The 15,539-nt window shown below is 42.3% G+C and overlaps 1 protein-coding gene across 3 annotated transcripts in view; it reads left to right on the plus strand.

Annotated features, from left to right (window-relative positions):
• The window catches only part of ANXA4 (annexin A4), a 160,141-nt gene that overhangs the window by 126,153 nt on the left and 18,449 nt on the right, over positions 1–15,539 (plus strand). For 2 of the 3 annotated variants that reach the window (XM_019440871.2, XM_019440860.2), the window contains 4 exons: positions 7,079–7,166; positions 11,780–11,874; positions 14,020–14,133; positions 15,379–15,469. In XM_019440871.2, coding sequence (XP_019296416.1) covers positions 7,079–7,166; positions 11,780–11,874; positions 14,020–14,133; positions 15,379–15,469 — 388 coding nt within the window. Of the gene's footprint in view, positions 1–5,450; positions 5,549–7,078; positions 7,167–11,779; positions 11,875–14,019; positions 14,134–15,378; positions 15,470–15,539 lie in introns of all 3 variants that reach the window. The other variant, XM_019440877.2, reaches the window with a different exon arrangement.

The following is a 15,539-nucleotide window of genomic DNA, read 5'->3' on the forward strand; positions in this document are numbered from 1 at the left end:
AAGCAGGCTTCCAAGCTCTGAGCTGTCAGTGCAGAGCCTGATGCGGGGCTAGAACCCACGAACCATGAGGTCATGACCTGAGATGAAGTTGAATGCTCAACTGACTGAGCCACCCAGGTGCTCTGAAAATATATTTTAAAGGCTACCAGGGGCACCTAGGTGGCTCAGTCGGTTAAGCGTCCGACTTTGGCTCAGGTCATGATCTCGCGGTCCATGAGTTCGAGTCCCGTGTTGGGCTCTGTGCTGACTGCTCAGAGCCTGGAGCCTGTATCAGATTCTGTGTCTCCCTCTCTCTCTGACCCTCCCCCGTTCATGCTCTGTCTCTGTCTCAAAAATAAATAAACATTAAAAAAAAATTTTTAAAGCTACCGTATTCAAATATTTAAAAGATTTTTAAAATAGATGTTTAATTTACATATAGTGAAATGCACCACTCTTAAGGTTACTGGTAGATGAGTTTTGACAAATATATGGACCATATAACCTACTCCTCTATCAAGATAGATAGAACAGGGGCACCTGGGTGGCTCAGTTGCTTAAACATCCAACTCTTGATTTCAACTTGGGTCATGATCTCACAGTTTGTAGGACTGAACTCTGCATAGATCTGTGCTGTCAGTGCAGAGCCTGCTTGGAATTCTCTCTATCTCCCTGTCTGTCTGCCCCTCCTCTGCTCATGCCCTCCCTCCCCTCAAAATAAATAAATAAACTTTTTTTTTTTTTAAAGAAGCTAGAACATTTCCTCACTCCAGGAAGTTCATTTATGCTCTTCCTAGTCAGTTCCCATGCTACTTCCACTCCACCCCAGAAATGTAACCTCTCTTCTGATTGTTATTACCATGGATTAGCTTCAACTGTTCTAGAGCATTCTATTAATGGCATCATAGAATATGTACTCTTTTACGTCTGGCTTCTTTTGCTGGGTGTTATATTTTTGGCAATCCATCCTTGTTGCTGTAAGTATCAGCAGTTTGTTCCTTGATTCCTTTTTTATTGCTGATTAGTATTTGTTGGGGGATCATCATCAAAAAAGACATGACCACTGACTGACCCATAAGCTGGACCTGGCCAATCGAAGGCTCCTCACTCCCTCTCCTGCTTTTGGAATGTGGGTCCCACTTATGCTCCCAGAGGCTGCTCCAAGGATATAGCCCTGAGATGGCAATGTGTTGAAGACAGCTGCACAGTGTATGTGACTGAGCCCATTTAGGACCTCTTTATAAACTTTTAAGATTTGGAGGATGAGTGCAGGGATCAGTTTGTCTTGCTGCAGCCCAAGACGAGCCTCATATGTAAGTTCCTTTTGCTAATGTTAAAAGTGTCACCTACAGACGTGGAGTGGCCTGCCTCTTTCTTCAGTCTCTGCCTGTTCTCTGCCTGTGGGGCTAAGTTTCAGATTATACCCAGAAAGCTCCTGAGGAGGTTGTGAACCTACAATATTCCACTGTATTGTATTCCAGTTTTTGACATTATTACCTTCCTGATTATTGTAATAACTGAATAATATTTCATTGATTGTGATCTAACACCTGTTTCTAGCTGCTCATTTTTGTTATTCTTTCCTACATCACCCCTGTTTCCTTTGCTGCCACAAGAATCCCTCCTGAGACTCCTTTGGCTTCCCAGAATGGATAATAGTACATTATGCCTTGGAATTTGATCAATACAGTGACTTTAGGGCTAACCAGAACAAATTTTCTCAGCTTATCTTTTTCCGGGAAGAATGAGTCACTAAGAATGTTAATTGATAAGCTGAAACATCTTTGCAAATCCCTCCATCGATTCATCTTGTTAGATATTAGTTTTAATCCCACAGTAACGTCCCTCAGCAATGCAGTTTGTGTTAAAGTCAACTGCAGAGTTTGGGCACCATCCAAAATTTTTTCAATACTGAAGCTCCAAAAGAACCCTGTGGAGTATTTCACTCGGAAAGCTGTCTCATAGTGGAGCCAGCGGCTAAGTTAGGCCATGTTGGAATTTTGACAGCAAATCACCAGTTTGCTTGTTGCTACTGATACACAGTGGAAGAATTAAAGTACCTGTATTCATTTCCTAGGGCTGCCATAACAAAGTCCTGCAAACTGGGTGGCTTAAAATAATAGAAATTGGATGTCTCACAGTTCTGGAGGCCAGAAACCCGAAATCAAGGTGTTGGCATGGCCAGAATCCCTCTAAAACCTGTAGGGGACTCCTTCCTTGCCTCTTTCTAGCTTCTGGTGGTTTGCTGGCAGTCTTAGGCATCCTTTGGCTTGCTGCTGCTTAACTCCTGTGTGTGTCTTCATGTGCCATCTTCTTTTTTTTTTAATCTTTTATTTTTTTTTTTATGTCTACTTATTTTTGAGAGAGAGAGAGAGAGCGAGCATGAGTAGGCAAGGGGCAGAGAGAGAGGTAGACACAGAATCCGAAGCAGGCTCCAGGCTCTGAGCTGTCAGCACAGAGACCAATGTGGGGCTCAAACTCACAAGCCATGAGATTATGACCCGAGCCGAAGTTGGATGCCTAACCAGCTGAGCCACCCAGGTGCCCATGGTTTTTTCTTTTTTCTTTCTTTTTTTTTTTATTCCTTCTTCTTATAAGGACACCAATCATATTGGATTAGGGACTCACCCTACTCCAGAATGACCTCATCTTAATTTAATTAATTACATCTGCAATGACTCTATTTCCAAATAAGGATACATTCCGAGATACTGGGGTTAGGACTTCAACATATCTTTTGGGGAGGTTACAATTCAGCCTGTAATAGTGCCCAAGGAAGTTAATTTCATTGGTTTCTACTTCCCTCTGTCAGGTGTATAGAGGGAGGTAACTAAGTATTAGATGCTGATTATGTTAGATATCTAATATATCTAGTATTTTACCTAGATATCTAGATAAATATAGTAGGTGAAAGCTTGGATTTTCAGCACATAAGGCCCACACTCTCTGGTACCTAAGGCCTTTGGATGGACTTGATGTGAGCCACAGTGATCAAAGTCTGACTTACTAGAGAACCACCCTAAGGGCATAAAAATCTTCTATTCCTTTATTTTTTTTTTAATGTTTATTCATTTTTTTTGAGAGAGACAGAGCGTAGTGGGGGAGAGGCAGAGAGAGAGGGAGACACAGAATCCAAAGCAGGCTCTAGTCTTTGAGCTGTCAGCATAGAGCTGGATGAAGGGCTTGAACTCACAACTGCGAAATCATGACCTGAGCTGAAGTCGAACGCTTAACCGACTGAGCCACCCAGGCACCGCCTCTATCCCTTTAGATGGTTGGTGTTATACCTTTGGATCAAGTTAAATCATCAGAGAGCCTTAGATATATTCTACGCTGTTTTTGCTACCTGTACAAATGCTCTATTCTGGATTTTGCTTTGGCATCATTGCCACATAAGCTTACGTTAAGAGATATTATCAGAAATAGATATAAGAATCTCACTCTTCTATTTAGTGTAGAGATGTTGTTGAAGTCATATATTTTTTTTTAACGTTTATTTATTTTTGAGACAGAGAGAGACAGAGCATGAACAGGGGAGGGTCAGAGAGAGGGAGACACAGAATCTGAAACAGGCCCCAGGCTCCGAGCTGTCAGCACAGAGCCCGATGCGGGGCTCGAACTCACGGACCGCGAGATCATGACCTGAGCCGAAGTCGGCCGCTTAACCGACTGAGCCACCCAGGTGCCCCGAAGTCATATTTAATAATAGTGGTGATGATGATAGCCATTAAGTTTGAGTTTTTGTTTTAGGGTATTCTGTTTGCTGGACTCTGTGCTAAGTGCTTTGTTATATTATTCTGCTTCATTATTACAACAACTGTGTGAGTGGATATCATTATTCTTAATGTACAGGTGAGAAAAATAAAACTTCCCCTATAGACAACATAGGTAGAAAGGGTTGAAGCCAAGACTCAAAGCCAGGTCTATCCCCACTCCGATGTCTGTGTCCCCTCCTACTAAGCTTTACTACCTCTCACTGTAGCCCACGGTGTCTCCTTTGCAAAGTACCCACAAATGAAATCTCCCCCAATATTAGAATTCCCTTTATAGTGTTTGTGACCCCCAGAATGATGTAAAAGAGACAGAACTGTCTCCATGAATATTAGATTTTACTGGATCATGGGCACAAGGCTATGGGTACATTTTAACCAAGGCTTATATGAGATGTAATACCCTCTCCCTTTGCAGTAATTCATATCATCTCCCTGTTCTGTTGCCTCCCATCACCATAACATCCTACCACCATTTAACAAAAGGGGCATTATCAGGAAAGTCAGGAAAACTAGACTTACTATGTGACCTGAGCCCTAAATTTAGCCTTGGCTATCTCTTCTTACCCTCAGCTTGTGAGCTCTTAGCATCTTAAAAGCACATAGCACCAGTTAAGGACAAAGGAAGGTATTTATCTCAGTGTAAACTCTATTGACATCTGGGCACCAAGAATATCACTTAGGGGTACCTGGGTGGCTCATTCCGTTGAGAGGCTGACTCTTGGGTTTGGCTCAGGTCATGATCTCATGGTTCATGAGATAGAGCCCCACGTCCTGCTTGGGATTCTTTTTCTCTTTCCCTCTTTCTCTGCCCCTCCTCTGCTTGCATGCATGCTCTCTCTCTCAAAATAAATAAATATACATTTTTTAATTAAAAAAAAAGAATATCACTTAGATCCTTCTCCATTGCAATCTAAGCCAATCAAATGCACACCATAATGGCAGACACCTGACAGATTAACTAAAGGAAAGGAGATGAGGCAGAACAATTTTAGTGCTGTTATGAATAATTAGGTCATTTAAAAATTATTGCACTTATTTATTTTGAGAGAGAGAGCAAGTGGGAGAGTAGCAAAGAGACTGGAAGAGAGAATATCTGAAGCAGGCTCCACACCATCAGGCTCTGCACCAGAGTCTGATGCAGGACCTGAACCCACAAACTATGAGATCATGACCTGAGCCGAAACCAAGAGTCAGACATTTAAGCAGCTGAGCCACCGAGGCACCCTAATTAGGTCATTTTTTTTTTTTTTTTTAATTTTTGGGACAGAGAGAGACAGAGCATGAACGGGGGAGGGGCAGAGAGAGAGGGAGACACAGAATCGGAAACAGGCTCCAGGCTCCGAGCCATCAGCCCAGAGTCCGACGCGGGGCTCGAACTCACGGACCGCGAGATCGTGACCTGGCTGAAGTCGGACGCTTAACCGACTGCGCCACCCAGGCGCCCCTAATTAGGTCATTTTTAAAGAAAAGAAAACAGAATTCAGAATATCAAAATATAGGTTGCTAAAGGCCTTTATAATGCTTAGTGTCAGACACAGAGGGAAAGATATATTTAAAACCAAAGCTAGTTTGATTCTACCCCTTACTGCTAAATCAGGGAGCCCAGAGAGCTCTAGTAATGCAGATGTCCTCTCTGTAAACTCAGTACAAAGAGAAGCTGAGCGTTTCTTGGACAACTGGTCTCTTTTCCTTTTATAGACCCAGTGAGTCTCATTGCCGATTACAATTCCCTCTTACTTTGGCTTCTGTGCAGAAAAATCTGTGGCTTCCCTCTAACAACTACACAGGCTCTTAAGGTTTGCATTGTTTTCCTTCCCACCTCCCTAGTTTTACCTTAGTTTTCTGTGTTTTATACCCTGTCACTGAATTTCCACAACTACTTATTTATTTTTTATATTTAGTTATATGTATTTCTTTACACTACCTTCCACCACATAAATCACATATAAATACATCAGTAAATACATTCACAATATCCAGGGCACCTTGATCTTAATCAGTAAATTATCTCTAAATCATAATCCAACTGAGATGGTCCCTACGGGTCATTAGCCTATGTTTTGTTTGCTGATGTTTTTAGTTTTTAATTTTTATTTGAAGAGGGTCAGGCTAACTAATTTTTATTTTTTATGTATTTATTTTAAAAAATTCCAGTATAATTAACATACAGTGTTACATTTGTTTCAGGTGTACAATATAGTGATTCAACAATTCTTTACTCAGTACTCATAATAATGAGTACTCTTAATCCCCTTCACCTATTTCCCCCATCCCCCCCCCCCCACCTCCCCTTTGGTAACCATCAGTTTGTTCTCTAGAGTTAAGATTCTGTTTTTTTGTTCATTCATTTGTTTTGTTTCTTAAATTCCACATGTGAGTGGCATCTATAGTATTTGTCTTTCTCTGACTGACTTACTTAACATAATACTGTCTAGATCCATGCTGCAAATGGCAAGCTTTCATTCCTTTTTTATAGCTGAGTAACATTCCATTGCATTATATATACCACATCTTTTTTATCCATTCATCTGTATGGATGGACACTTGGGTTGATTCCATATCTTGGCTATTGTAAATAATGCTGCAGTAAACATAGGGTGCATATATCTTTTTCAATTAATATTCTCATTCTTTGGATAAATACCAGTAGTGGAATTACTGGATCATATGGTAGTTATATTTTTACTTTTTTGAAGAACCTCCAAACTATCTTCCACAGGGGCTGCACCAGTTTGCATTTCCATCAGCAGCAATGAGGGTTCCTTTTTCTCTACATCCTCACCAACACTTGTTGTTTCTTGTGTTCTTAATTTTAGCCATTCTGATAGGTGTGAGGTGATAGCTTGTTTTGGTTTTGATTTGCATTTCCCTAATGATGAGTGATGTTGAGCATCTTTTCTTGTGTTTGTTGGCCATACATATGTCTTATTTGGGAAAATGTCTATTCATGTCTTCTGCCCATTTTTAATTGGATTTATTGGTGTTCTGTTTTTGTTTTTTGTTGTTGTTTTTTTTTTTTTTTTTTTTTTGGTGTTGAGTTGAATAAACAATGTATATTTTTTGGATATTAACCCCTTAATAGACATATCATTTGCAAATATCTTCTCCCATTCAGTGGGTTGTGGCTTTGTTTTATTGGTGGTTTCCTTCACTGTGCAAAAGCTTTTTATTTCGGTGCAGTCCCAGTAGTTTAATTTTGCCTCATCTCTCACGCTCACTGCCGTATCCCCAGCAGCTAGAATAGTGTCTGACCCATGGTAGGTGCTCAGCAGGTGTGTGCTGAATGAGATGATGGCTCTCAGTCACATCTTTCTCTGTGTGCTCAGGCATCCAAAGGAGGCACCGTCAAAGCTGCTTCAGGATTCAGTGCCACTGAAGATGCCCAAACCCTGAGGAAGGCCATGAAGGGGCTTGGTAAGTGTCCCATGGGGGTAAACACTCTCTTGTGTGTTGTATATCACAGAGTCACACAAAGGGTGCTGTGTCCACTGGCAAAAAAAATGAGGAGGTCTCTAAGAAAATACAGTGGGAACAAGTTGGCTTTTCAAGACAAATGGGACAGGAGAACATTAATTACTCACTTATATTACAGAATTTAACATTTAAGGCACTCATTCTGGATTGCCCCAATTATTTAAATCTGTTTTGCATTACAACCATATGAATCTATATGTAAAACTTCAGAAATGTATTTGTTTTCCAATTAGTGCCGTATATGTACAGTGTCGTAAGGTTTACAAAGCACTTTCACAAATATTATTTCAATGGGTATACACAACAACCCAGTAATTTAGTGAAAGCGGCTATTGCTATTGTTATTTTCACCCCATTTCACAGATGTAAAACTGAGACCCAGAGAAGTTAAGTCGCCTAAGAAGTGAAACGAAGCCACAGCAGGCAGAGGCCTCTGGTGGGTGTAGTCATGTGGGCATACCGCAGGCTGCCCTGGGTTAGCCTCTTGCCTGTGTGGACATTTGGCCAGAGAAGTGCCCATGGTTTGTAGCTGCTATTATAATCTCCTTGAGATATTTGGATAAAACATTTGGTCACACAACTTTATTTCCCAATTTTTCTCCTCCCAAACAGCTCATTTTAGTTAGCCCCAGTGTTACTAACAGTAACAGCGACAACAACAATGATAGAGAATATTTATTAAATTCTACTATGCATCAGACACAATGCATTACATAGATTATCTACAAACACATTATGGGGATTATGACAATCAACAGTTTGTTTTACTGACAGGAAGTTGAGAGTTAGAGAGGTTAGCTAATGTGCCCAACATCTCGGAGCTAGTAAGTGTTAGAGTCAGGATTCTAGGCAATTCCAGGCAGTCAGACCTAGGCAGTCTGACTCCAGAGCTGTAGTTTACGTCACTATACTATCCTGCTGCCCACCTCTGAACAGATTGTTGTTCTGAATCTAACGTCCTTCTCATTTTCCCTTCTTCATAAATAAGATGGAAAATGTCCATGGCCCATCCTTTTTCCATGTTATCCTGCTTCTTTGGTATATAGCAAGAACACTGTAGTTCAGAATGTGGACCACATAGCATTCAGAATTCTCAAAATAAAAGTCAGGAGACATTTGATAGCCAATTCTTGTCCGTGTCTGCTGTGTGAGCCAATGCAAGGCAGACAGTTGGAGGAGAAAAGCATTTTAAAACCTAGTCCAGGGGCGCCTGGGTGGCTCAGTCAGTTAAGCCTCTGACTTTAGCTCAGGTCATGATCTCAGTTAGTGGGTTCGAGCCCCGCATCAGACTCTCTGCTGTCAGCACAGAGCCCCTTCAGTCCCCCTCTCACTCTGTCCCTCCCCCACTCGTTCCCTCCCGCGCTCTCTCTCTCTCAAATGAGTAAGTCATAACCTAAAAAAAAAAAAAAAAAAAAAGAACCTAGTCAGCTAGTCCATGGATGCTAGATGGGTAAGGCATGCATGGAAACAACTATAATAATATGATAATAGCTATCACAATATGATAGTGATAGGAGGGGTGCAAATAAGATCCCATTGGGTTAAGAAAGGAGATCACATTTAATTTGGGAGCATCAGGCAAAACTTCTTGGAGGATGCAGAATTTGAGAGGGACTTTGGGAGATAAGTTGTTTCAGTAGAGATAAGAGAGAATGTGTTTCGGGTGAGTGGAATAGCATAAGCAAAGGGCATGGGGTGAGTGTGAGCACTGTCCCATTTTCCAGTTTAGCTGAGGCTTAGGGGGAGTCACAGTAAATACACAGAAAGGTAGCTTGTGGCAGGAGGTACTTGCAAAGCAGGAGGTGGCTGCTACCAAAGGGAGGTCCTGGGGTTGCTACTGAGAAGACCATCTGTAGAATCATAGGCATGGGGGGGATGGCCCAAAGGCACTGGCCAGGAAACCAGTGCCACAATCATGACACTATGTGGAACAATTAGGGAGACACACAAACCAGTAGACTGTGAATGAAGGAGGTCAGGAGAAAGGAGTGTAGTACAGTTGGATCAAGTATAATAATTGAAGAGCTAAGTCTGTGAATTTGGCTGCCTGGTATCCTTTCGTGTGGATAGTTACAATAGTGAATGGGATATTGCAGAAAGTCTCAAATGCCAGACTGCCATTCCTGTAGTAAATCCAGCAGACAGTGGGGGGCCCTTGTGTACTCCTGAGCAGGGGAGAGACACCATCAGAGTTTTTCTTTATAGGAAAATGAATCTGACAAGACTTTGGAAAGACCAATTAGGAGGGAGGTAAGAATACCAGTTAGCAGACTTTGCAGTTGTCTAAGACCCTAAAATCCTGAATTGGAGTGGTAGTGGTAGGAATCAAAGAGGGGGCAGATGCAAAAAAGATTTTAGACTTAGATTTTGTATGTCTTGGCAAGAAATTTGAATGTGGAGGATGAGAGGGCAGTAAAAAAAAAAAAAAAAAAAAAAAAAAAAAAAGCTATGGGGTGCCTGGGTGGCTGACTCTTGATTTCATTTCTGCTTAGGTCATGATTTCACAGTTTATGGGGTTGAGTCCCACCTCAGGCTCGGTGCTGAGCATGGAATCTGCTTGAGATTCTCTCTCTGCCTCTGCCCTTCTCTCCTGCTTGTGCACTTGCTCCTTTCTCTCCCTCTCAAAATTAAAAAAAAATTTAAAAAAAAATCAAAGCTGTTTTGAGGGTTCAAACTTGACTGACTGAAAGAAGAAAAATGGTGTTTTTTACAGAAACAGGGGTGGGCATAAAATGGACCTTTTCCCGCTGAAAGTTCTGAAGGAGAACAGGATGATTGTATGTACTATACCTGTTCTCCTTCTCCTTCTTCTCCTCCTCCTCCTCCTCCTCCTCCTCCTCCTCCTCCCCCTCCTCCTCCGCCGCCACCACCTTCTTCTTCTTCCTTCTTCTTCTTCTTCCTTCTTCTTCCTTTTAAGAGAACAGAAAGTAGGTCCCTAAGATGTGTAAACAAAGTTTTACAGCTTCCTCCCTATAGCTTGCACTTTTCTGGATCTCTAATCTTGCAAAGAATGACTCTGATAAATCTATATTTTTTCATTTCTCTCTGAAATATCCCAATAGAAGTTCTTCTCTAGTCCATCACAACTCCCCATACAGGATGAACCATGGGGAAGCAGAAAACTCACCCAACATACATGAACATCTAGCTGTTACTAAGACGAGGCACCAGTTTTGAAAAATCAGAATAAAGCACCCCCCCCCCCGACCCGTCTCCCCTGGTAAAAGCTGCTTCAAGAAACAGGCAGGCAAAATTTAAGCCATTGAAAACTTGTAATTCTCATTATAAAGTTTTGGTAGGATATCGCATGGTGGGAACTCATCAGCAGTTATAAAAAGGGAACCATCTGAGGTCAGGAAAGAGAGCTTTGAAATGAAAAACACATTTATGGATCTCTAAGTACAGTGCATTCAATGAGCAACCCATAAAACCCTGCACGTGCCAGGTGAAATAGGTGAAGGGGATTAAGAGTGCACTAGTGATGAGCACTCACTGATGTATGGAAGTGTTGAATCACTATATTGTACACCTGAAACTAATGTCATACTATATGTTAATTATACTGAAATTAAAAAAAAAAAAACTGCAAAGTGCTGAGTGAGAGTCTGAATTGTTTCCAAACTCAGAGGAAATGATAACAAGATTAAAGATAAGGAGAGAAGGGGCAACTGGGTGACTCAGTCACTTAAGCTTCCAAGCTCAGCTCAGGATATGATCTTTTGGTTTGTGAGTTCAAGCCCCATGTCTGGCTGTGCACTGACAATGTGGAGCCTACTTGGGATTCTCTTTCCCTCTCTCTCTGCCCCTCCCCCACCTGCACATGCGTGCGCTCGCTCTCTCAAAATAAATAAACTTTTTTAAAAAATGAGGAGAGAAAAGGCAAGGACATAGAAGATCCAGGAGAACCAAAGACATGAAGAGAATTGCAGAGGAGGGGGAAAAGCCCGATCCCAGTCAGCATTTAGTGAATATTTAGTAACTGTGGGGCATTGTGCTAAGGAAGTCACGTGCTTGTTTTATTGACCACTTGCAGCAGCTCTGTAAGGGAAAGTGCTATGATCGCTTACATTTACGGGTAAGGAAACTAATGCTCAGACAAGTTAGCTTCTTTGTTCAGTGGTAAAAAGTTGATTAAAGGAGGGCTAAGACTCACATCTAGTGTCTGGTTCCCCCAAAAAATAGACAAACCTACTGAACAAGGACCTCTTTTCTTTTTTTTTTTTTAATTTTTTTTTTAACATTTATTTATTTTTGAGACAGAGAGAGACAGAGCATGAACGGGGGAGGGGCAGAGAGAGAGGGAGACACAGAATCTGAAGCAGGCTCCAGGCTCTGAGCCGTCAGCCCAGAGCCCGACGCGGGGCTCGAACTCACAGACCGCGAGATCGTGACCTGAGCTGAAGTCGGACGCTTAACCGACTGAGCCACCCAGGCACCCCAGGACCTCTTTTCTTAAAAAGGTGTAAGTTCGGGTAACGCCAGTGTCCTCGCAGGAACCTGTTTTCTCATTCCTCTCTCAAAGCACCTCACTCACTGTCCCCACTCTCTGCCAGGCACCGACGAAGATGCCATCATCAGCGTCCTTGCCTACCGCAGCACGGCCCAGCGCCAGGAAATCAGGACGGCCTATAAGACCACCATCGGCAGGGTAGGCCGCAGCCTCTCCGGGTCTCTTCCCGATCTAGATTCTTGAAGTGGCCTTGTGTTTTCAAAAGGTGGACCCTTGCCTCATTTAAAGATGTTCTTAAGAAAAAACAGTTTCAGCATGTTACCTCCACTGTCCTTAGCCAGGAGTGATTTCTGGGAGCCCTTGGTTCCCAGAGCTCAAGCCAACCTTGGTGTCTTCCCACCCAGCCTCTTGTAGGGACTTGGTTGCTCGGTGGATTCCACCACCGCCCTTGTGAGCCAGGTAGGGCTGAGCCTCCAGCGTTGCTTTCCTGATCCTGGTCAGCCTTCTTTTAGGCCACGGTGGATAAAGCAGTATTTAAATCTAGTTTGTTTTGAATACGCTCTCCTAGGATTTAGTCTGTTTTGACTCTTCCACATAAACCCATCATTCCTTTGATGATTCTCAGTTGGGGGACACCCCCTCAAATTCTAGAATGGGGTTGTGACTATGTATATAATTTGTTAGCTTATGGATTCACGGGGTGTTCACTCACGCCTTCTGGTTTGAATCCTACACCCCCGGGGGACCCTATTTCAAACTCTTGTTTTCAATAACTCACTCACCAGAGCCATTCCACCCAATCTTTCCTCATCACTGAAAACCTGTCTATGTGGTGAATCTTTTTACTGAGTGAGGAAATGTTATCAATGAGTGTTCTAGGTCTCAGAGTACAGTAACTCTGATAAAAATTTCTATCCTGGAGAACCTTACAGCCAGACTGCAGCTGTTTCTCGAAGACTGGCCCTAAGCTCCTGGCTGGGACAGAGCTGGCTCAGCATTCCCCAGCATATCTGCAAGCAAACTTTGGCTGGGACCCCAGTAGGGAGTGGGATTATTCATAGCTCAGACTATCTTTTGAGCATTTGAAACTCTTCTCCATCCCAGAGTCCTTTAATGACCATAAACGAGTGTGAACATGCATGTAATGCGTGAACTGGAATAGTTAGCCTCAGAACTAAGCTAATCTGATGACAATTTGTTAAGATGACCAGCATTAATGAGTTGAGCCCTAATTTATTTGTTCATTTATTCATTCACTATGTGTGGATGTGACCTAAAAATATGCACAAGAGATTGAAATACAGGGAGGGCTGTGCAGTCAGGTTTGTGAGAATCAGAGATCTGACTTAAACGGTATCTCAGCTCCTTATTTTGGTTGATCTTGAGCAGGGTCTTAAACTCTCTGACCTGTTCTAGGAGGAAATGTAAATGAACATCTTTAGAATTTGGTCCTTTGTCCAAAGAATTACATTTCTTTTTAGGAATTGAATCTTAAGAAATAATCATGAATGATCCCAAAGATATAGCTAAATGCGTGTGTACATAATGGCACAAAAATAGAAACAAGGGACTGATTAAATAAATTATATTGCATCTACATATAGAAATTTCAGCAGCTGTTAAAAATGTCATACGTGATTATTGACTTGGAAATATATTCAAAGTATATTGCTGAGTGAATACATTTAAGTCAGTGTCTACAGACTTTTTGATCTCAAGACCCTTTTACACTCTTATTGAAGACTTTTTTTGTTTTTGTGGAATATATCTATTGATATTTACCATACTAAAAATTAAAACTGAGGCATTAAAAATATGTATTTGTTAATTTATTTAAAAAACAATACATATATTACATATTAATATAAATAACATTTTAATGAAAAATAGCTATATATTCCAAAGCATTAACATTTAGTGAGCAAATTGGCATTCTTTTACATTTTGCAAAGTTCTTTAATGCCTGCTTTAATGGAAGACAGCTGGATTCTCATATATGCTTCTGCATCGTTTGTTGTGATACATGGTTTTGGTTGAAGTATAGGAAGAAAATCTGGTCTTGTACAGATATGTACTTGGAAAAGGGCATTTTAATAGCCTTTTAACAGAATTGTAGAAATGTAGATATGTCAAGTAGCCTTTGCAAAACTCCACTGTACAAATGGGAGAGAATGACAGTGAAAAGGCAAATAATGTCTTAGTGTTATCATGAGGAGAGCTCTGACCTTGCAGGCCTCCTGAAGGAGTCTGGAGACCCCAGGCATCCCAGACCACACTCTGAGAGCGGCCGGGCTGGCTTAAGTTAGCATGGCAGTTAAACAGAGCCACTTGCTTGCCTTGCAGGACCTGATAGACGACTTGAAGTCGGAACTGAGTGGCAACTTTGAGCGGGTGATCGTGGGAATGATGACGCCCACCGTGCTGTATGATGTGCAGGAGCTGCGACGGGCCATGAAGGTGTGTGTCCCTCTTCTTCTGCAGCCACGGACCAGCTTCCTCAAGAAAGTGACAAAAACCCTGTGGGAGTGGGGAGGGAGAAGTTCAGGAGAAAGATTTTCCTTCACTGATGACAACTCGAAAACATGACATTACATTATAGCAATTGTAAACTTCAAAGCTGTTCTCCATAAAGTTATGCAATCATTTGCTCTTTCCTGTGGCTCCACGGGGAGTGGTTAGAGTTGTGCTTGTGGTGCAGCTTCAGGACCGTTCTTGTCATGTTAGCTGCTTTTGAGACGCGAAACTTCATGGCTGACACAGTGGAGCCTCTGGGGCTGCCGGAGGCTCACTACTGGCAGAAAGGGTTCTCAGCCTCCCTCAGTGCTAGATCCACTGTGCCCTAGCCCTAGGCTGACTGTTTTTAATGACCAACTACAAAATTCAAATACAGTTACCCTCCTCCCCGAACATGCCAGTAAATAGCCTTGTGGAAGGTTCTCGGCTAGGCTCTGGGAAAGCAAAGAGGTAACAGTCTTTGCCAGAAGATTCTGCCTTTCAAAGGAAAAGTATGGGGATGGGGGAGGCAGGCAACTGGGGGGCTTAGACTCTTTTTAAATTTTTTAATGTTTATTTTTGAGCGAGAGAGAGAGAGTATGAGCTGGGGAGGGGTGGAGAGAGAGAGAGAATCCCAAGCAGGCTCCACGCTGTCAGCACAGAGCCGCATGTGGGGCTTGATCTCACTAACCATAAGATGATGACCTGAGCAAAAATCAAGAGTCAGACGCATAACAGACTGAGCCACCCATGTGCCCAAGCATTGGACTCTTGATATCATCTCAGGTTGTGAGATTGAGCCCTGTGTCAGACATGGAGCCTGCTTGGGATTCTCTCTCTCCCTCTCTCTCTGCCCCTCCCCTGCATGCACATCTGCACGGTCTCTCTCTCAAAACAAATAAATTAAAAAAAAAAAAAAAAAGTACAGGGGAAGTCAAGGAAAGATTAAGCCTCTAGAGGGCAGACACTGTCCATAACCTGGCAAGATAATCAGCTGATAGAAACACCCCATAAATGTTTGTTATTATTAAAAACAATTATGGTAAACATTGGAATTTGGGCAGGACAACTTAAAAATTAGCAAATCCTGTTCCTAGAACCCAATAGGTTGCTTTTTTCTCTGCAGATTCCTGGTTATATGCCTCTGTGTCTGGGATTCAACATTATAAACTGACTCATAACTCCCTCTTCTCTGGGTTTCGTGTTTAGGGAGCTGGCACGGATGAGGGCTGCCTGATTGAGATCCTGGCCTCCCGAACACCTGAGGAGATCCGACGTATAAACCAGACCTACCAGCTTCGTATGTAGCATTCTCAGGGGCCCCACTGAGGTTTCACTGTGATCTGAAAAGTAAACTAGCAGTGGGTAGT

Source organism: Panthera pardus, unplaced genomic scaffold, assembly GCF_024362965.1.
Source record: "Panthera pardus isolate Hobbes unplaced genomic scaffold, ASM2436296v1 HiC_scaffold_25, whole genome shotgun sequence".
NCBI classification, from domain to species: Eukaryota; Metazoa; Chordata; class Mammalia; order Carnivora; family Felidae; genus Panthera; species Panthera pardus.